The sequence below is a fragment of the Panicum virgatum genome, chromosome 5K (genome assembly GCF_016808335.1).
Source record: "Panicum virgatum strain AP13 chromosome 5K, P.virgatum_v5, whole genome shotgun sequence".
Classification (NCBI taxonomy): Eukaryota; Viridiplantae; Streptophyta; class Magnoliopsida; order Poales; family Poaceae; genus Panicum; species Panicum virgatum.
In genome coordinates, this window is record NC_053140.1 from 37239963 (window position 1) to 37263009 (window position 23047).

The following is a 23047-nucleotide window of genomic DNA, read 5'->3' on the forward strand; positions in this document are numbered from 1 at the left end:
GCCCAGAGTCCTCTCTGCATCTGCCTGCTGCGACTCGCCCTGCTGTCTGAGGTCACCAAGTGCTGCCTGCTCGTGGCCCTGCACAGCTCCAAAGCAAATCGCCAGACACAAGAAACCCAAGCGAATACAAAGAATACCAGAGTGCAACAGTCTTACATATAGTGCATCAAACACACAAATAGTGACAGGTCTACAAGATTCATAGGTTTCATAGTGCAAGGTAAACACGAATACAAAGAGTGCATGACACACAGAAATAAGTATCTTGACAAGGTCAACACAAATCATACACGCACACAACTGGGAGCTCGCTGCTTTATCTACGGCGGCGCTGCTGTTCGACAGGGCTGAAAGGATCGTTGCGGCGCCGTTGCCTTCCAGGGGCTGTTGGGAGCACGTTCCCGCTACCAACGTCAGTGTGGTCACGAACACGCCTTTGTCGGCGTCGCAGAGGGGAAGCATTTCTCGAGTCTCGAGGAGCGTCTCGAGGTCCCTACATTGCAAAGGTAAAGTATTCAAAGCATATAGAAGACCAATGTTCCGTACAAGTTATATGATTTGAATTACGCATGCTTACCTGGCTCGATTCGCCCTGAGTCTGCGTAGCTGGGGGAGCATCAAACATCTGCGACATCCTAAGCACCTGAAAGTTTGGGTCCTCATCTTCTGAGTCGCCTTGCCGGTCGGACTCTTCACTGCCTTCGGATGACTGGATAGCTTTGCCCCTTGACAAGGCACGTGAACCAATCCTGGAAGTGGACCTTGAACGGCTTCTCGAACCGGAATGCCCAGGAGTTGTAGCGGTTGCGGCACCGTAGTGAATTGGTGTCCGTATGCTGGAAGTGGGGCCACGTGCACTTGAAGTTCCCACACCAGAGGCCTGTGGACCAAACGCCTCGTCTAGCCGAGCCATGCAATTGAGCCTAGCGGCCATCCGTCTGCAGCTCCGACGGACTCTCTGTATCAAAGAGCAATATGTGAGTCATTACCCGTTGAACTATATTTCAGAGAACCGGTTACATTCGGATTAAAGGAAAGATAGTAACCTCGACAAATGCCCTAAAGTGCCCCCCGGCATTGTCTCCTTCGTTTGCATGAGCCATTGCCACACCAGCCTCGTTAACGAGGCGTCCGAGTTGTTGTGCCTATTTGGATTCAGTTAGTCCAAAAATAATTGAAAATGTCCAAATGTAAGGAAATGTCAAACAAAAAGCGTGATGTACCATGTAGTTCTGCAAAGGGCCCTGTTCGAGCTGAACTCCTCCACGAGTGATCTCATCATACTCATCGATGATGTCATCATCATCGTCGGTGTCCGCGTGGTCTTCTATAGGTTCAGTGGATTGTGGTAGCTTGACTGAAACTCTAGCCACTGAATGAAGCCACCGAAGGTACTCCTTGTAATGGTTGTGTCTATGTGCCGGTCCACTTTCCGGATGCATCCTTTGCCTTTGTTCCCACTGTGCCAGTGGTTGTGCGTGTTTCACACGCCAATCATTCTCAGTGTACCGTTTCTTCCTGTCAATACTGACATAAGAGCGGTCTATTAGTGAAATAATATTGGTAAAGAGAAATGAATTTGAAGACATAAAATGTACCTATGCAAAGCTTGGGACGTCGAAATTCCCTCCGGAGGGAAGTCTTGTAATCTGCCGAACTGTCTCTTGACATGGTGCTGCAACTGCATCTCGACTACAAAGAAAAAAATCAAAGGCACGCAAGTCCTCCACAATTCGGCATCGTGTGTGTAAATGTCACTCAGTTCCAACTCGTCCAGCTCGGCTCTACTATACGGTGTCCAGAAGATCTACATACCACGGACGCATTAGAAATCATGTAGACAGAAGCATTTATTTACAGAACGGTATGAAGGTTATAACCTGATTTTGAGTGAGGCAGTCTAGGTCATCCATGTAACGCATGTAGCGGCGTGCAGGATCCCCTCTTACAGCTCCCACGTTCTTCCAACAGTAAGCAACGGTGGGCCTAAAGTCTTCATCATGGTGCGGCCACGGCTGCAAAAGGAGGAAAAATATGGTTATCCAAAAATCATTTAAAATCCCGCCAACAAAAAGTGAGATTGCAACGCTAATTAATACCTCTAGTTCGTCTCGGAACGTCCGGCCTACTGGAAAGCGCTCCCAAATCTAGATTTGCAGGAGGTATGCACAACCTCCTAGGTTTGAATCATTAGCAATCCACCGACATGCGTCACAAAGCTGCTGGTACATCCAAGCTAAAGTTGCCGACCCCCAGCTGTACTGAGCAATGTTCTCCCACTGCTGGCCCAGAATTGGAAGTATCATCCACGAAATCGTGTTTCCCGAACCATCAGGAAACAGGAAACCTCCAAACAGGTGCCACAACCATACGCGAGCATACCGCTCTACAGCCTCCTGAGGTGCTCCTTGAGGACAATGGTTAAAATTCTGCCTCAACCAAGCCGAGCTAACCCCTGAGGTCTTCCTATCCTTGACCCCCTTAGGTGGTTCTGGAGGCCGAATCCGAATCAGTGCTTCTACCATATCTCTCCAGCCATCAATTTGTATAATGCCAGTCACTGCAATTCCCTCTAAAGGTAGCCCAAGAATCATCGCCACATCTTGCAAAGTGATGCTGACCTCCCCGCAAGGTAAATGAAAAGAATGTGTCTCCGGCCTCCAATGGTCCACAAAAGTAGTTAGCAGAGGCGCATCCATCGCTGGGAGGCCCGCACACACAACCCGAGCAAGAGGAAGCATCCCAGCCCGGCGAAGGTACGGCACATACCGCTCATCCCACCAAAGGGGGGAGTGGGTACGTGCGCGGAGGGGCGCCAACACCTAATATGGGAACAAAGGAGTCGTTAGAGGCAGATAAAAAGTTAAATTGAACTATTGAGAAACAATAATACTAACCTCGCCACGGTCAACTAGGACGTGTGCTCGGTGCTTGGAGTCATAGAACGTCTCCAGTAGGGGGAACGTGGGGTGCGCCATCCTGCAATGATGAATCAAAACTTGATGAGTATAAGTAAAAAAAAGACCAAGGCAAACCCAAACTAATAATGATAAGCAAAACACTGTATGTATATATTAATATTTGTGCTAAGCACAAACTACTGTACCTCTCTCCGTGTGATATGCCTAGTCCTCTTTCTAACGCTTGTTGTGGCCGTTCTTTTTCATTTAGATTTCTTTTTCTTCTTACATTTGCACTGAGAACAAAATCTATGGCACTTGGAGCAACGGTTTTGGCTCTTGTCCTCATCAAAGTCATCGGTTCCGTAGTCTGCACTAGCCCGACCTTGCGCCTCATCCATATCACCTTTGAGCCTTTTCTTTCGCCTCCTTCCTTTCTTAGGTTTCAACAGTGACGCATCCGACACGTACTCTACTCCCTTGTACTCCGGCCATTGGGATGAATCCAGATAAGGTTCAAAACTAGCCTCCCATATTTTGATTGTGTTCGACCGAGCATTGTACGGACTCAAGTAAGTGGGGCTTTTGAAACAAAGACCGCGAGCCCTACATGCCGTTATTAGGTGCGAGTATGGAAGGTGTAACAATTGTGGAGTCATACAAGTACAGTCTCCAGATCTGAGGTCCACTTTGTAATGACGTCCTCCATGACTCTCACCTTCTATATTTGTACCACCTGCTCTTCTAACACCATAAATCATTCTTTCAGGCCCGTAAGGCGCTGCAAGTTGGTTCACCGATCTATTCTCGGCATCCCCAAGGTGTTCATGCGCTATTAGTCCCCACTGTTGACCCTTATCCAACATACTCCGAGCTTTCCCCCATCTATCGACGAAGTACTCGTTCAACTTTTCGAAAGAGAACTCTACAATGCCAGCAACAGGTCTTGATCGAATACCTTTGAATATATTGTTCACTGACTCAGTGTTGTTTGTGGTCATGATACCGTATCGCCACCCCCCGTCATCATAAGCAAGAGCCCATTTGTCCTTGTCCACCATTTCACCTTTCAACCACTCCTTGGCCCTCTCATTCATGTCCTTTTCTAAATCAGCAAGTTTTTCTTCAAAAGTTTTCTCCATGCGCACTGAACACAACAACTTTAGTTTCCCAATTAGTTCCTTCTTTTTCTGACGCCTCCACATGTCTGCTGCAAAGTGTCGCATGCACCACCTATGCACAAGAGGTGGAAATCCATCCATGTGCTCTTTAACGCAGTTTAGGAGACTATGGTGCCGGCCAGATATCATAAAAACTTGCCTCGAGGGACCCAACACATACAGCCGCACCAGCTTCATAAACCAAGACCAGCTGTCGTTGTTTTCTCCTTCGATCAAAGCAAATGCTAGAGGGACTAGTTGCCTATCAGGGTCCACGACAACGGCCATCATTAGTGCCCCCTTATATTTACCCGTTAGGAATGTGGCGTCCACAAGAATCACAGGTCGGCAATGCTGGAATGCTTCAGCACATTGGGGAAAACACCAGAACACCATTTGTAAAACATGCTTGTACACTCCGTTACGAGGGAGCATCATGTTTTCCATGTACGTGAACCATCTTATGCCTGGATTGAAGAGGGACATGCCCGTCAACACCCTAGGCACCCTGACATATGACTCTAACCAATCTCCCCACAACAGAGCTATAACATGTTGCTTTGCACGCCACGCTTTGGAGTACTTCACCCGGTAAGAACTTAAAGCGAAAATAGACTCCATAAGCGATGGAACTGAGGTGTCGCTGACCTTCCGAACAATACCAAGGATTCAATGAGCAAGGTAACGTGCAGTGCACTATGCATGAATTTGCTTCGGCTTCGACGATGCACATGTGTGAGGCTGTCTTACATTGGTGATCTTCCACTGACCAGTGCCACTAACAATACGTGCCCAAACACCCCAAAGGCATCCCTGCTTGCATAACACATCGTAGCGTACCCTTTTGTCTGAATGAACCACATAAAATGGTCGGTGGTGACGCACTGCATAATCAGTCAAGAAAAACTGCAACTCTGGAAGGGAATTGAACTTCATGCCCTTTCGAATCTCCGGATAGTCACTATCAATTACACACTCACTTTCAAAAATAGTTGAGTCACAAATGGCTCTATCGATCTTGCTAAGGTCCTTAGCATTTGATACCGCAGGTACTTCAACGTGGGCTAACTTCAACATGCGCAACTCCTCGGCGGTATAAATAAATCGTTGATCATCATTAATTACATTGGCTCCATCGCCGGCATCATTTTTCTGCTCTACTTGGGCCTCTACACCATTACCCTCCCGTTCTTCTACCCCGGTGTCTTCATCATCGTCGTCCTCATCACTACTATCGTATTCACTGTCCTCCGAATCTAAAGAAATATCATCATCATCTGCAGCATCCGTGTCATCTTGTGACTCGAAGCTATCTGGCCCCAAATGATCGGAAGCGACTGCCATATCGTAATCCGAAGCACAAGTGGGATTTGGGACATCTTCTACAAAAGTTGACCCTTGAGTCATATTCTCAAAAGGAAATGAAATTTTATCTACTCTCCCAACTGGTTCTTCTAAACTTGTTCTACGGGTTATTTCAACAACCACCTCCAAACAAATAACATTTGCACGAGCTACTATATCTTTGTACTTTCTCCAATGCGTCTCAGATTCCAATATCATCAAAGCATAATGTGCTCTAGCTTTACCACAATCAAATCTACCCCTCAGAGATATTTCATCAATTCCACATGAATGTTTTGAAGCCACCCGGTCTACCAAATCCTTTAACAATGGAGGACTATCGAACAGTTCGATATCCTCTACCATATTCTCAAACTCTCCATTTTCTTTAACCATACCACCATGAAAAACCCGAACTAATTCGTCCATCTACAACAAAAAAGAAATCGAAGTACCTTAATCACTTATATAAAGAAATCAACTACAAAAATAATTCTTCACGTTGCCTAGTATCCATGAGTGAAACCCATATTAACATCCCCTCTACTCAATCCTAGAAATCATATTAATTGATGCATGCACGTACTACCTCACGTCCAAATTGAGAGCAGAGTACTATCTACGCATCATCTAAAGCACTAATCATGACAAAACTATCAACTACGACATTATTTTTCAAATCAAGAATCAAATCCTAATAACCAAGAATCGCTAATATCTACAAATGTGTATGATTAAAGGAGAAAAAAATAGGAGCAATACCTTCGGAGAAGGGTGGGGAACGTTTCCCCCCACTCCCCCCAAACGCCGGATTTGGGGGGGAGGGGGGGGCGGCCGGCGGCGACGCCCTGGAGGAGGTCTGGTCAGGGAGGAGTGATGGAAAGAAAGAGAGGGTGGGGGATAAGAGGCCGGCGCGGACCCAGGACATTGGGCTTGTCGCGCCAGCCCGTATGGCACGACAAGGCTGTCGCGCCAGTGCATGTGGCGCGACAGGGTGGCCACGCTGGCGCCACATGCACTGGGGCGACAGAGGCTATCTGTCGTGCCAGGGCAAGTGGCGCGATCAAACGTGCTACTCTCTGCAAATAAAAATTAATACAGGTTGAAATTAAAATATTATTAAAAAAGATTAAAAATAAAAAAATCGAGGATTGGAGGAAGGACCGGCCGGCACAGCTTCTGAGCTCCAGGCCTTTCGATCCCGTCCAACACGCATCGGCATCCGCCTTCTTCCTCCGTCCCTCCAAACCGCGCTACCCAAAGCAAGCGAGCCCTTCACAAAATCGAACTCTTCACTACTCCTCTACACCGCCGCGAAGCCACTGCCGCTATGCTCCCCGCCGCATCGTGATCACGAGCGCCCTAGCCGCCCTCGGAGGTTCCTCGCCATGGCTGCGTCGGAGCGGGAGGCCGCGCTCCTCGCGCGCGTGGCGGCGAACCACCTCTTCCTCGCGCAGTTCGAGGCCCTGCGCGCGGCGCTCCTCAGCCTCCGCCGCCGCGCCGACCCGGGGCTCGCCGCGGACTTCCTCCGCGCGGTCGTCGCCGCGGGGGGCCGCGTCCCGGGCGTGCTCTGGTCCGCGCCCCCCGCCTGCCCGTCCCCGTCCCACCTCGCCTGGCTCGCCGCGCTCGAGCTCGCCGCCCTCTCCTCCACACCCAACCCCGAGGCGCTGCGCCTCAAGGCCGAGTTCCTCGTCCTCCTCCAGCCCATCGCCGACGACCCCGCCGTTGGCGCCGAGGCCAGGGAGACCCTCACGCGGCTGCTGGATTTGGGGGTGGTGACGCTGAGGCGCGAGGTCGAGGGAGGTGGAGGGGAGGCGGGCGCTGGTGCCGAGGAGGCCCCGGTCACCGAGGAGGATCTGAGGGGGCTATGGGGGGTGTTCCTCGATAACGCCCTTGTATTTGAGGCATTGTGCGTGGGCGTCACGAGGCAGATCGGCTTGGACGGGGGTTTCGGCGCTGATGTGCTCCTGTTGCTGCGTCAGAACGTGCAGCTTGCCCACTTGGACACCGTGAAGACACTACTTGCAGAGGATGATCTTGATGGTGCTGCTGGTCATCTCCGGTTTCTTTGTCTGGATCATGGTGTGGAGGAGGATGAATACAAGTAATCTCCAAATATTAATTGACTATACATCTTTTTAAGTAACATTTCAACATCTGATAGGAAAGGATACTAGATAGAAGTGCAACTTGAGCATCTAATAAACATGTACAAACATTTGTGGAAATAGTAAGGGCAGTAGTAGCATTCAGTTGCAGTCAGTGTTTTATAGTTGAGTTGGCCAGGATTTAAATAGTTTTACAGCCATCAGTAGCAGCATATGTAAACTGTTAATGGCTAGTGCCATGCAAGCAACATTCTATAACCATTTGTAGGTTTTGAGAAAGAACCATCATATTCATGTTTCTGGTGTCAGATCAGATATGTTGAACTGGTTCCAGATTAAGACCTAAAAACCACCAATCTAATTACATGTCATGTATACTGGTGGTGTCAGTTTAGTGATGTATCTGGAATATGGATACACTTGATAGATTACTGAAATCAACTTTTTACACAGGCTTATCATATTAGAGCTTCTGAGAAAGAGTTGGACAAAAGCATCCAATTATGGTGAAAGATGGTCTCAGTTGTGGGATAGAATAACTAAAATGTACGGAGCAGCTCTTCAGTCTACTAGTCCCCAGCTCGTGCAACTGTTTCAGGTAATTATAAAATTCTCCTATCATCTCTTGCTGGCATTCTTCACTATGAAACTCTCTGCCTATTCGATTTTGTTCCACCTTTTTCCTTTCCTGATTGATAACCTGCACCTCATGTAATATAATGATTCTGCCCCCCCTCCCCCCGCCCTTGTAACAGAAATTTGACTCTTTTTCTTATGCACTTTAGGCCTTGTATACTTCTTCTATTAATACAATGATACGCAGCTCTCTTGCGTGTTCGAGAAAAAACTTTAGGCCTTGTATAGCACATATCCTGACTCCAGAGTGCCTTTTTGTCTCTTTCTTATGATGCTTATTTGTATTTTAGGCCAAAGTTTTAGACGTAGATGGCCACAGTTTGAATTTATTCCTTGAAATCCCAGGTTACTCGTGACCTCAAGACCACTGCACCTACCATAATATCAATACTGACCTTCTAAATTTCATCTTTTTTTGCATGTTTACTCTTGGATGATTCTAATTTTCGTTTATATTGTTCCTAGGTCATTCTGGATGACATTGTTTCTGAAGAAACTGAAGATCATAATGTCTCTGATACTAACGGGATGCCTCTTCCTTTCACAAAATTTGTGGAAACATTGTCATTGGAGAGGCGTACTGACTCAGATGACAGGACCTTGTTGGATGCAGCTATAGCATCCTGCAAGAAAGATCTGTACCATTATTGTCGACTCTCTGGAAAGCACATGCTTGAAGTAGTCTTGGAAACTGCTCTGTCATCAATTAAGAGGGAGCAGCTTCAAGAAGCTGTTGATGTATGTCATTTTTCAACGAGATAACCCCATAGTTTTTCATGCTGCTATGAACATTTCATAACAAATTCCACCAGTTAGTCGCCTCATAGTATCTTCTGGCAAGTGGCTTTCTGCAGGTTGTTTCGTTGTTCCCCCTTCTCCAGCCATTGGTTGCTGTCTTGGGGTGGGATATTCTGAAGGGTAAAACAGCTCTACGGAGAAAACTAATGCAGCTGTTCTGGACAAGCAAATCCCAAGCTCTACGACTACAGGAATATTCACATTACCGTAGTAAGACAGATGAGGTACTTCCTCTCTTACTGATTTTTTTTTCTTCTTCTATGATAGTGTGCAGCAGAATACGTGAGGATTGTGACAATTTCTTTTTGCAGACATCCTGCGAGGAGTACTTGTGTGATCTTTTATGCTTTCATCTGGATCTGGCATATTTTGTTTCAAGTGTGAATTCTGGTCGCCCGTGGAATTTAAGGAATTCATTATTGTTTTCCCAACAGCATCAAGGTTCAGATGTTAACAATGCAGAAATATTAGACCCTTTTGTGGAGAACTTGATACTTGAGCGCCTAGCTGTTCAGACTCCCATGAGAGTGAGTTCTATTTTCTCTTGTATGTGATTTTTCTTATCTCATACATGTGCTTCACTTATTGCACACACATTTGTATATATCACCAATTACTACTATTGTATCATTTATCCTCTTGTGTCTTGTTTGGCTCGAAAGGAACCTTTCTTTTCCTAGCTGATGGCTTCATATTCTTTCATAATTATCACACAGGTGCTATTTGATGTAGTCCCAGGAATAAAATTTCAAGATGCCATTGAGCTTGTTGGTATGCAGCCACTTCCTTCAACAACTGCAGCTTGGAAGAGGTTCATAACCATCTCTGCTGCGATATTCTGTTAGCTGCTATGTTTTATTTTCTTTATTTTGGGGTTTATACTATCAAGACTATAATCTCAACTATTATGCTTCATGTGCCCTGATGCATAAATTTCCTCCCATATTTAGTCTCCTTGAGTAGTTGTTGCGTTGCCTTTTGTCTACATTACTAATGCCTTAAGCCATGTTAGAAGTTTTCTCAATCTACAACACCAAAAGAAGAAATTTAGTGTCTTCACTTATGTTTGACTTTACTTTTCTGATGAGCGGTCTGTTTCATGTGACAGGATACATGATATTGAACTGATGCACATGCGATATGCTCTTCAGTCAGTTGTGCTTGCTCTAGGAGAGATGGAGAAGTGTGCAGGTGATGGGAACAAGTGTTATTATCACAAAGCGTTGTCATATCTGAGGGAGATGCAAAATTTTATGGAGGCTATCAAAAGTACTCCAAGAAAGGTTGGGTCTTCTGTGACATGTTCTTATGCAGGTGCATGTTTTTTTGTGTGGCAAATGCATGTTTTTATTCTACAAGGTAGCAAAGCTGTGTGTAGGAAGGAATAATTCAGTGTATTCCTCCAAACCCTAGAAGGGTGGGTATATAGTAGCTGTACATGAGCCTCTAGATGGGCCTTAACACCTGGGCCATATGGGCCACTCACACATACACCAACACCCCCCCCCCCCCCCGCAGTCTGAACTACCGGCGCAGCGGAGTTCAAGACTGGACAACAAAGAAATCACACACAGGGCAAACACCCCCCCGCAGCCACAACTAGCCACCTGCTACGTTGAGGCTGGACGAAACTTTGAGAAAGTCGAGGAGGGGAGACCTTTGGTGAGGATGTCAGCAAACTGGGAGGTGGTCGGGACATGAAGGACCCGAACATCGCCGATGGGGACCCTGTCGCGAACGAAGTGCAAGTCGATCTCCACATGCTTCGTCCGCTGATGCTGAACGGGGTTGGTGGAGAGATACACGGCGCTGACTTTGTCGCAGTAGACGAGCGTGCTCTTGGCGAGCGGGCTATGGAGCTCCGCCAAGAGCTGTCGGAGCCAGGACGCCTCCGCCACGCCGTTATCGACAGCACGGTACTCCGCCTCGGCACTGGAGCGGGAGACAACCGGCTGCCGCTTGGACGACCAGGAGACCAGGTTGCCGCCCAGGAAGACGGCATAGCCGGAAGTGGAGCGGCGAGTGTCCGGACAGCCAGCCCAGTCAGCCTCGGTGTAGACAACCAGCTCAGCAGAGGGAGAGCGGTGAAGAACCAGGCCGAAGTCGACAGTGCCACGGACGTAGCGGAGGAGACGCTTCAGCGCAGCAAGATGTGACTCCCGTGGATGATGCATATGAATGCAGACCTGCTGAACAGCATATGTGAGGTCCGGCCTAGTGAAAATGAGGTATTGCAAGGTTCCAGTAAGACTCCGGTAGGCAGTAGGATTAGCCACGGGATCACCCATATCAGCAGACAGCTTCGCCTGAGTGTCGACAGGAGTGGAGCAGGACTTGCAATCATTCATCTCAGCCCGCTCCAGGATATCAAGTGCATACTGTCGCTGGTGAAGAAGAAGGCCAGAAGGGCGATGCTCAACAGTAACACCCAAGAAGTGGCGGAGCTGACCAAGATCCTTCATAGCAAACTCCTGTTGCAGAGAGCAGATAACGCTTTGAAGCAACTGCTGACTGGAGGATGTGAGCACAATGTCATCAACATAGAGCAGCAGGTAGGCAGTCTTATTCCACGACGGTAGATGAACAGAAAAGTGTCAGACTTGGCCTCAGTGAACCCCAATGTCAGCAAGAACGTGGCGAACCGAGAATACCAAGCCCGAGGAGCCTGCTTCAGACCATAGAGAGACTTGTTGAGCCGGCAGACCAAGTCCGGATGACTGGAGTCCACAAATCCCGCTGGCTGAGAGCAGTAGACTGTCTCTGACAAAGTGCCATGGAGAAACGCATTCTTCACATCTAGCTGGTGCACAGTCCAAGAGCGAGAGAGAGCGAGCGAGAGGACCGTGCGCATAGTAGCAGGCTTCACCACTGGACTGAAGGTCTCATCATAGTCCATACCTGGCCACTGGATGAAACCCCGGAGAACCCAGCGAGCCTTGTAGCGCTCCAGTGTGCCATCAGCCCGACGTTTATGCGTCTAGATCCACTTGCCAGTGACCACCTAAGTTACCCGGATACGGATACGCGTATCAGTATCGAGGCCGATACGGATACGTGGATACGGCATTTTCCCCAATACCACCGATACGCGGATACGTTTCAATTTTTTAAATAAATAAATAAGAAACAATGCATAGCAAATTCAAAACAATAAGAATGACCAAGTGTCTGATAGTTGACATATGTCTCAGATTTGAGTGCACAAAGACCAAATCGTCATGATCAATTGGATTTTATATCAAATCGTGGCAGCAGATCCTACGCAATCACTAGCACTTGCGCGAGCACCAGCACCGGCAGTAGCACTAGCACTGCTCGATGTAGCCATCTACAGAAGAAAGCAAGAAGCCAAGAACAAGCGAGCGGCGTGGGCTCACCTCCACAGGCGGCGGGCGGCGAGGATCCGGCTCAGGGCCCTCCTTCCCGCGGGTGGCGGTCCGTGGATCCAGAGGAGGCGCGACCGCAGGCGCGGCGTACGGATCTAGAGCAAGCGGCGCTTCTTCCTCTCCAAATCGGCACAGACCGAGTCTGCGGGCTTCTTCCCGGGTGGCTCGAGCTCGGCTTCCAGTAGCGCGAGCTTCCCCCACCTGCGGCGGCTCGGTTCCTTGCGGGCTCGACGGCGCGGACCCAGGAGGCCCAGCTGCCCGCGAGCTCCATCCGCGGAGGCGCGGACTGTTCTTCCCAGAGCAGCAGGTCGGCTCGACGCGGCTCTCCTTTCCAGCGGCAATTTCTTCCTCCCCGGCGCTCCTCCTTATCGGCGGGCGGCTCCTGCGAGCGTGTTGTGCGTCGGGGGCTAGGTCAGGGGCAATGGGGTATGCGATAGGAGGCTGGAGAGCTATCTGGGCTGGGCCGTGTCCAGAAAATGCACACGCGATTTAATTTTTTACCGATACACCACGGACACGTATCAGCGACGTATCGGCGCCGTACCCGTGTCCGAGACGTATCGGACACGCGATACGGCGCCTTCCAGCCGTGTCCAGGTAACAGAGGTGACCACATTGCAACCAGACGGACACGGCACGAGGTCCCATATCTGGTTGGCAAGAAGAGCTGTGTACTCTTCCATCGCGCGACGCCAGTGAGGATCTGCCAGGGCGTCGCGGACAGAGGAGGGCACCTGAGAGATCCGCGGCTCTCCCTCGATGGCGGAGAGTCGCAGGCTAAGAAGCCATCCACCAAGTCACCATGGGATGAATATGACGAGGGTCCCGATGGATGACTGGCGGGTGGTACACAGCTGGCTCAACTCGAGAGCGAGTCGGCGGAGGTGGCTGCGGCGACGGCTCCGGTGTACGTGGCGGTGGAGACTCCGGTGCTGGAGTCGGGTCCGGTGCCGGTGCTGGCACCGAACGACGCCGGTACACCTGCACCGGCTGGGCATAGCGCGCAGGCGCCGTAGGAGGCACCGGGGCCACGCGTGGCGCAGTAGGAGACACTGGGGCCGCGCGTGGCACAGCAGGAGACACCGGGGCCGCGCGTGGCACGACCAGGGTTATCGAAACCGGTGGGAACCGGTCAAACCGGTCCGGCCCGATTACGGTTTGGGCCGGTATCAAACCGGCCCCAATTCAAAATTCAAATTTGAATTCAAAAAAATAAAAATTCCCAAACCGGTCATACCGACCGGTAAACCGGTCTACCGGCCCGGCGGCCCCAATTCAAAATTCAAATTTGAATTCAAAAAATAAAAAATTCCCAAACCGGTTACCGGTATACCGGTCGGAACCGGTTGCACATGCGATTTTGAATTTGGATTTGAATTCAACCGGTTTCTGGTCAAACCGGTCCGGTAAACCGCTACCGGAGGGCGGCGGTTTGACCGGACCGGTCGGATTTGTAAACCCTGGGCACGACAGGAGGTCCTGGGGCCACACGTGGCGCGACAGAAGGCACCGGGGCCGTGCGCGGCGCAGCAGGGATCACCAGAAGCGGTGCCGGTGTACCAGGAAAACCTGCAGGGAAAGGACAGACAGACAAAGGTGGCTGAATCACCGGGTCAGGCGAGAACAGGGACTCCAACTCGGGGTCAGGGGAAGGTGTAGAGGAGGTGGAGTAGGGGAAATCCGACTCGTCAGACACAACGTGTCGGGAGATGAGGACCCGGCGAGAGGTGAGGTCAAAACAGCGGTACCCCTTGTGGTCAGGGGAGTAACCAAGAAAAACACACCATGTCGAGTGGGGCGCCAGCTTGTGAGGAGCAGTGACGGAGATGTTAGGATAGCATGCACACCCGAAGACATGAAGGTGGTCGTAGCGAGGTGGGGTACCGAAAAGAGCGTGGTGTGGAGTGGGGGCAGGGGAAGCAGTGGATGGAAGGCGGTTAAGCAAGTAGGTGGCGGTGTGGAGACTCTCAGCCAGAAGCGGGGAGGCAGAGAGGCCTGGATCAGAAGGGTGCGTATGACGTCGTTCGTCGTGCGAATCATCTGCTCAGCCTTGCGGTTCTGGGGAGGTATACGGACAAGACATACGCAGCTGAACACCCTAAGAGAGGAAGAAAGAACGGGAGGTGGAGTTGTCGAACTCACGCCCGTTGTCACACTGGACGGCCTTAATGGTGAGGTCAAACTGAGTGGACACCTAGCCAAAGAAGAGGAGGGTGGGAAAGGTCTCAGACTTGGCGCGCAAAGGAAAAGTCCAAGAGTAGTAAACTGGCGAATGGAAAGAAGATTATGAATCATCTGAGGAGCAACAAGAACATTGGGAAGACGGAAAGAACCAGAAGCAAAACCCACGGCGGTGACAGGAAGACAAGACCCATCGCCAACCATGATGGAAGAAGGGCAAGAAGGATGTGGGGATCGGACAGAAGAGAGAATACCGGCATCTGGTGTATTCCTCCAAACCCTAGAAGGGTGGGTATATAGTAGCTGCACATGGGCCTCTAGATGGGCCTTAACACTTGGGCCATATGGGCCACTCACACATACACCAACACTGTGGAATAATCAGTTCTACATACCTTAGGAGCAACCTAATCTATTTCTTTTTGCAAGGAGCTTATGCTTTTCAAGATTCAGGCTTTGTGATTTTAATCAATAACTAATCTAACAATTTGTTGATTTTGTGATGCATTGTATAATTGAACTCATATTTGAAAGCACTTACCTTCACGATTTTGTGATATGAACAATAGGCTATATGGGAATTTGATTGTAAAAGTTTAGTTTTGAAGATCATGCCCAAACTAAACTGCGCCTCATGTTTTGTAATGGACAGAGTATATTAGACTAATATGAGTTTGGAAGACAGAACATGGTTCTTGTTTTATTTAAAATGTACTATGGATTCATACATGACAGCATCTGTAAGTGAAGTGAATGTAATGTGTACTCTTGCACATAGGCATTTACTCTTATTAATGTGTGTGCGCGCGCGCGCTCTGATTGAGCGCATAGCCATTGAGGGATACTTTGCTTAAGTTGCTATTTTCTACCTGAGTGAGCCTAGCCAGTAGCTATGCATGGCAACGATCAAATAAATGCAAGCAAAGTAGATGCCTACATCATTCCTTGAATAAGATCCCTACATTATTTAATGTCCAGTAGATTTAAAGAATTCAATTTATGATGAGTTGTATCATGCTGTGAGATTTATCATTTATGAAAGAGCTGGGTGCTAACAAGTTAAGAATGTACACTTGTTTTTACTTGTTTGCAATGACAAAAGACAAATAATGAATCTTAAGATTCTATGCCTTTCACTGGCAGCTATGTTTGAACTGACTGAGTTTCTAATCTTATCAAGAGTTCTGTAACTTAACACAGTTTAAATCATCTCGGTGGATGGAATATGTATGCAAGTTTTTGATCGCTTAACTGTAGCTATATGATGTTGCTATCTTGATATTCAACATTTAAAAAGATCCTACAGATACAAATACAATGGGGTTCCTTATGCTATTAAGCTTCATTTTTCCATGTTTTGCAGATTTTCATGGTCAGCATTATATTATCATTGTTACATATGGATGACTCTGCCAAACTGTCTCAAGCAGTCCCTCCTGAGTGCCATGTTACTCATGATTGCCATGATACTAATATCGAATCTGAGGGAAAGAACATGGTGGCATATTTTGTTGGGCTTCTACTTGATATACTTCGTCATAATCTCCAAGTGAAAGGCCCTGATATGGATCACCTGTCCAGTACTAGTCTGTCATCTGCTGGTAGGCAAGCACTAGAATGGAGGCTCAAACATGCCAAACATTTCATTGAAGACTTGGATTGGCGTCTATCTGTTCTAAAGCGTCTTCAACCTTTGTCTGAGAGGCAATGGAGTTGGAAGGAGGCATTAGTTCTTCTACGAGCTGCTCCTTCAAAGTTATTGAATGTGTGAGTTTTTTTATGATATACTTTGTTTCCATTCTATATTATGTTGTGTTCACTTTTTTATGCTTTACCAATGGATTATGGTTTGGTTTGATCTTATTGTGCAATTCCCACTTTCCCAGTATAAATTTTAAGTTGAAATTTTTGCGGGGCTAGAAGTATTGCATACTTGCATGGAGCACAACATCCTCGCCTATTCTCTGTGGCCCTGTCCTAGCTTTTTACCATTCCAAAACAGTTTTAAATGTTTATGTTACATCAATGCTTCAGTGCTTCAGTAGGCTGGGTACTTTTAGGATAATAGAAATGTCATTTATCACTGCACAATTAATTGATGGTAGCTAGCTTGGCATTAAACGTATGCTTATTTTCTCAGACGTATAATCTCCTCTGAAACACTAGAACTTTTCTGTACTCATCTACAATTTGGTATGTTTGCTCATCTGAACCCTATTTAATGAGCTGCTGTGCTCAAATCCTGGAATCCTGGGAGTAGCTTACATTCCATAGGCCAAGGCTACTGAGATGTAACCGTTCTCAATGGATGTATTGTATTCTTTGGGTTCTTCTTCTTAATGCAATGATATACAGCTCTCTTGCATATTTGAGAAAAAAAACTTTCTCAATGTGCCAAAAATAGTTTGTGGACTAATATGAAAAAAAACATTATTCTGTTGAAGAAAATACTGATCTCCAGATTTTGTGAGGTTTCCTCTTGTTTCTTTGACGTCACTTAATGTTTGCACCTTTAATATTTCTTTACTATGTAATTTACTCTTGTATTTTTGTGAGAATTTTTTTTTCATCCTGTTTCTGAGTTCCGTTCTGTTCTGTCTGCGTCTGCGCACGTAAATGTGTGCATGCGTCTGTGGCATATGTCAGTATGTTATGACCCATGGTTGTGATGATATACTTCTCACCATTCAAATTTGTTACAGATGCATGCAAAGGGAAAACTATGATATAGGAGAAGAAGCTGTACAGAGATTTTCTCTACCCGCTGAGGATAAAGCTTCTCTTGAACTAGCCGAATGGGTAGCTGGCGCATATAAAAGAGCATTGGTATGCTTACACATGCCATTTTATTAGTTGCTTATACAAAATGCTTGATTTTATTTTTTACTCTGATGTACATTGAGCATAAAACTAAGTTACTCCTCGACCACTCGTCTAGAAGTTTCTCTCCCAAATGGTGGGAGGAGAGGTATGTGGAAGATGTATCTGAAGCAGGGAAAGCTTGAGAGTTACAGAGTGCCATATGCTACCTTGGTTTCATTCGCAGAAAAGTGACATTTACATGGTCTCCAGAGTCCAGAGTGCACAGTTGGCCACTAAACTCTATCATAGTATATTTAAGATGTAGTAAGGGCCTGTTTGGATACATTGTATTTTTAGAGTTCCTATAAGGTACTGAAAATACCATGGTATTAAAATTGAGGTGTCTTATAAAAATGCACGGTACCAAATACCATGATGTTTTTTATGTTCTTAAAAAAAGCACTCATGTCCTGTTTCTTTTTTAAAACCGACAAAAGTGATCGCGAACTTGATATTTATGTATTCAATGCATGCCATGTTCAGTACTTCAGCCATCATGTCATAATTTTTTCTGCTATAATACATTCTTTATTTCGTTTTTTTGCTGAGCTAAAATATTGCATTGTGGTTTAAGGTTTTGGAACCTTGATCTGCAATAGTTAATAACATATCAGAATGTTTGGATTTCAAGTTTTAGCTACTCAGTTGATATTTCAAAAATAATGTGATTATTTTATAGCAAATGTTGTGAACTTTGTATCAAGGTCAGATGCGTCTCATTTCCTTACTTTTGTTGTCCTTTTCAGGTTGAAGATGCTGTGAATCGTGCAACTGATAACACGAATGCAGCACAGGAATTGGATATTTTGTCATTACGTGCTCAGCTTGGTCCTCTAACTACGGTTAGGAATTTTCACTTTTTGTCTGCATTGGGTAATGTCCATGATACACATTCTTGATATTTGGCCTAAAAAATAATATCTGAACTTTCAGATTCTGCTTTGTGTTGATGTTGCTGCAACATCTGCTAGGTCAGGTGATATGTGCCGATTTCTTCTTGATGAGGTAAGCATTATCGGCTGTCCATTTCTGCATCGTACTCTTGCAGATAGTATTGGAAACAATCATTACTGTATCTTCTTTGTGTGTACTCTCTACCATTATAGACTGATATGGATTGGGTTTGACACTAATTTCACTCTTGCTTTGGAGCATAGTGTAGCATAGCGCCTCATCTTTCTATTTTCTTCTTTTGTCACCAAGGTTCTCTGTACTACATGACCCTAAAGGCCACTAATGCATGATGTCTTCTGTAAGTTTACGATAGGGAAAACTACAAATGCATGTGTATCCACAATAGCATGTGGAGAAATGTGTGTGCCATTAACGGGAATAACAGTTCCCCTATCTGGCTTGTGCATTTGATTATTTCATGATACCCCGTTCCAAATTGTAGGTCATTTTGGTATTTCTAGATACATAACATTTGCTATTCACCTAGATATAGGCCCTGTTTGGGGGAGCTTAAGCTTCTCCAAAAGCTCCACTTGATTCCCTAGAAAGCTGCTTTTCAGAGAAGCTATCTAGTCTGTTTGGGGGAGCTTATCCAAAGCGCTTGTCAGGGAGCGGAGCTCCGGCCGCGCCGTCAAGGGAGGGAGCTCCGACCGCCGCCGACCCCCGGTCGCGCCGCCTAGGGAGCTCACCCCCACCGCCTCCGAGCCCCGGCCACGCCGCTCGAGGGCGCTGGAGCTCCGGCACGCCGCCCAGGGAGCTCGCCCCGGTCGCGCCGCTCGGGGGAGCTGGAGCTCCAGCCGCGCCGCTCGGGGGAGCTGGAGCTCCAGCCGCGCCGCCCAGGGAGCTCGCCCCCGCCCCCGCCCCTCTGAGCCCCGGACGCGCGCACTGGGGAGCTCACCCTCGCGGCCGCCGAGCCCCGGCCGTGCGCCCTGGGGAGCTCGCCCCTGCTGGATCCGCCCAGGGGAGGTCGCCCCTGGTCTCGAGCAGCGGCCGTGTCGCGCGGTGAGGGCCGGATCTGAAGGCCGGAGCCATGGGGGGAGCTCGGGGCGGTGCCGACCGTCGAGGGAGGGAGCTCCGGGCGGCGTGGCCATGGGGGGAGCTCCGGGCGGAGCTCCGGGTGGCGCGGCCATGGGGGGAGCTCCGGGCGGCGCCGACCGTCGAGGGAGGGAGCTCCGGGCGGCGCGGCCATGGGGGGAGCTCTGGGCGGCGCCGACCGTCGAGGGAGGGAGCTCGGGGTGGCGCGGCCATGGGGGAGCTCAAGGTGGTGCCGGCGAGGGGGAGGGGGCCACGGCGAAGACCGGCGAGGGAAGGACTCAGGGGGCGGCGGGCGGCGAGGGGCCTGGGCGCGGCCAGCGGAGAGGGGCTGAGCGGTCGGCACGAAGGGGAGAAAGGAGGCGGAGGCCAAAAGCTCGGGAAGCACGTCCTGACTTGCTTCTCAACTTGCAGTGTAAAATGAGCTTTTGGAGCTTCTCGCTGGTGAGAGAAGCAACCCCGTTTGGGGGAGCTTCTTGCTTCTGGAGCTTCCCGCAGCCGCAGAAGATGGGAACCGCTCCCCCAAACAGGTCCATACACTATGTCCAGATACATACGACATACAATGTATCTAGAAAAGCCAAAACGTCCTATAATTTGGAATGGAGGGAGTGCTTATCATCTATAAGATTATGTTTCAAACCCTACCTCATGGTTTTTCTAGTCATAATCCTACACAAGGAGGTAGCCAGATTATGAATAATTACAGTTGTTAGCAATGGAACCTACTGTGCTCAACTTCAAGCGTTTTCTGCTGAAGCCTGCTCCAACTATCAATTCAAACAAATGCTTTGAATTATTTCCTTTTTAGTTTGGTGCTTCAATTCCTTTTACACATTTTCCCCATCTAATAATGTCCTTAACTGCAGTGTTGTACAATCTGCCCAATTTCAATTAGACGGCTTCATTGCTTTTGGCTTGACATACATGAGTTTGACATTCTTTTTCCTCATGTACAGGCAACAAGCTTGCTATCTGAAATATTTCCAGGGAGCTCCCCGAAAGTAGGCGCAACTTACTGGGATCAGGTCCAAGAACTTGCTATGATATCAGTGATAAAGCGCATCCTTCAGCGTCTGCATGACATCTTGGATCTGGTAAGCTTTTATTTGTTAGTAACGAACCACTGGATCTTTGATCTTTTGCTTGACTTTTCCCCTTGTTTAGTTTTGTCTATTGTGCCTCTGAAAAAAAAAGCAGTTACATTTCAACACCCTTGCTTATATAGTTATATTAAGGGCTTCTCACTTCTTTACATACTTAAGCATAATCCAACGAATTATATAAAAAAGCAACACAAATTGGTTATGTTTGTGGCTTCTATTCCTGTTATTCAGCATCTGATACAGCTAAAGAACTATATACTTTCTTTTAAATACCAAAATTTACATACCCTTCTGATCTCATCTAGGAAGCTCTTCCATATCTTCAAGTGTTTTTTACCGAGATGAGCATCTCTTCATCAACTGAATCTAGCAGAGTTGGACAAAAGCAACGTCCTCTTGGTCTTTTGCACCAAATGATTGATGATGCCTTCAAAGGAAAGCGACAATTCTTGAGTGGTAATGTCTCAATTGATTCAGTTGAATGTTAAATCATTTTGCTCCGATGTTCTGGCAGCACATTTGACATTTCTGTTTTAGGTAAACTTCACAATGTTGCTAGAGCTATTGTTGATGAAGACTTTGACAGCGTTTATGCAAAGGAAGGTGTCAACTTAGAAAAGAAAGATGTTTTGAGTTCTGAGAAAGGTGTAGTCCTTGGTCATGGGCTTAGGATACTGAAACAAGCATCTAGGAATGACCTTGCATCTTCAAATGTTCTGGAAAGCAGTTCAGAACACAAAGCTTCTGCAAATAGATACATGGGTCCTCTATCTACCAAGCCATCAACATATTTATCAAACTTCATAATATATATTGCAACCATCGGTGACATAGTTGATGGAACTGACACAACTCACGATTTCAACTACTTCTCATTAGTCTGCGAATGGCCAAAAGATGTAAGTTCAAGTCTGTACCCTTTTTGTTTTTATGTTTTTTCTTGTATTTCTTGTATTCATATCTTCAATCACAGTCTGTAACGGATGCATATTTGAAATGTTCAAAACCACCCCAGGGGCCTTTTAAGATAATATTTGATAGTTCCCGGAGTGAGGGAGGCTCGTTAAGATACTTCAAAGGTAGTTAAGGAAGTTCACTCCATCTGGAGGTCTATTTGAACCCTTCATAGCCCATGATTACCCTATTGTAATGGACCACTTGTTTTCAATTTTCATTAATTGAGAGTAAAGAATAGAAGGGCGGGCCTGGTGCAGCGGTAGAGCCTACCGTCTGTAACCGGAAGGTCCCGGGTTCGAGCCCCAGCCTCTGCACATTTGTGTGGGTAAGGCTACAACCCTTCCCCAGACCCCGCACAGTGCGGGAAGCCTACGGCACTGGGTACGCTCTTTTTGAGAGTAAAGAATATGGAACTTTTTTGTAGCAAACAAATCAAAGCTTTTTAAGGCTTTTGTAGGGTTTTCAGATATTGAATATTTTCTTTGTCCCTACCGGATTGTAATGGAATGATTGCCTTCTATCTACTTTAATTACAGATACAAGTAAGGTACTATTTGTAGCAAACAAATTGGAGCAGAGCGGTCCATGTCTCAATGGATGAGTAACTTTCCAGGCTTTCAGATATTGAGATACTTCTTTGTCCTGAGTGAATTTGGGACCTTAGATCAAACCATCTTTTTTTTTGTAACAAAACAAACATTAGGGCTCCTGTCACAAGGTTACGAGGGTGAATCTCTTGATAACATTTACTGGAACATGGCAATGGCAATTTTATGCATCAGAGTGAAATACCTAATAATTATCATGGTGTACTTCGGTTATATTGAGCATTTTGTTAAACATTATCTGAAAAAAGCTTGCTAACTGAGAAACCACACATAAATTAAGATAAGAGTGCAAAAATGTATTGGTACTTTTTGTACAAATTGAACTCTTACTTCGTTGTTTCAATGTCAAGACTACAATATAGCCATTTCGATAAAGCTAAATTATCATCTCTTTGCATACCATTCCTGACATTACTACTTGGCTAATAAGTTACTGTACTCGGTGCTACTCAAGTGTTGGGACTCTTAACATTTTTTTTTTGGCATGCAGCTATTAACTCGTATAGTTTTTGAGCGTGGGAGCACTGATGCGGCTGCAAAGGTAGCTGACACAATGGGTGTTGATTTTGTGCACGAGATTATATCAGCATGTGTGCCACCTGTTTTACCTCCACGAACAGGACATGGATGGGCTTGCATTCCTGTTGTACCTATTCTTTGTAATACTAGTTCAGAAAACAGATCATCTGCCATTCCAAAGTCCCTTCCTCCTGCTCAAGGATGGAGTGCACATGATTCGTCATTGTCTTCTTGTCAAGAACCCCTCTATCCTCTTCAGTTAAATTTAGTGAAGCATTTAGCCCAGTTATCATCAGTAAGAGCAGTTTTGGCATGTGTATTTGGAAGTAGCATACTATCTGGTGACAACGAATCATCTCCTACTTATGTGAAAGATACAGCTCAAACCCCTGAAATCGAGAGGTCATTTTTTGAATTTGCTCTCGAGCAATCAGAGAGGTAATGATTAGGCATTTTAAACTATCACATGCTAACCTATTTCATTTTCTAATTATAT

The 23047-nt window shown here is 47.0% G+C and overlaps 1 protein-coding gene across 3 annotated transcripts in view; it reads left to right on the forward strand.

The window, feature by feature from the left end:
- The first annotated feature begins 6623 nt into the window (after positions 1–6623).
- LOC120707258 overlaps positions 6624–23047 on the forward strand; it is a 33169-nt gene continuing 16745 nt past the window's right edge. For all 3 annotated transcript variants that reach the window (XR_005688891.1, XM_039992116.1, XM_039992117.1), the window contains exons 1-15: positions 6624–7508; positions 7966–8110; positions 8614–8886; positions 9003–9170; positions 9258–9473; positions 9663–9757; positions 10055–10229; positions 15877–16280; positions 17216–17339; positions 18122–18217; positions 18309–18380; positions 20321–20458; positions 20773–20923; positions 21005–21366; positions 22523–22989. Coding sequence is in view for 2 of the 3 variants with exons in the window: in XM_039992116.1 (XP_039848050.1) it covers positions 6793–7508; positions 7966–8110; positions 8614–8886; positions 9003–9170; positions 9258–9473; positions 9663–9757; positions 10055–10229; positions 15877–16280; positions 17216–17339; positions 18122–18217; positions 18309–18380; positions 20321–20458; positions 20773–20923; positions 21005–21366; positions 22523–22989 (3602 nt within the window). In the remaining variant the exon portion in view is untranslated. The remainder of the gene's footprint in view (positions 7509–7965; positions 8111–8613; positions 8887–9002; positions 9171–9257; positions 9474–9662; positions 9758–10054; positions 10230–15876; positions 16281–17215; positions 17340–18121; positions 18218–18308; positions 18381–20320; positions 20459–20772; positions 20924–21004; positions 21367–22522; positions 22990–23047) is intronic.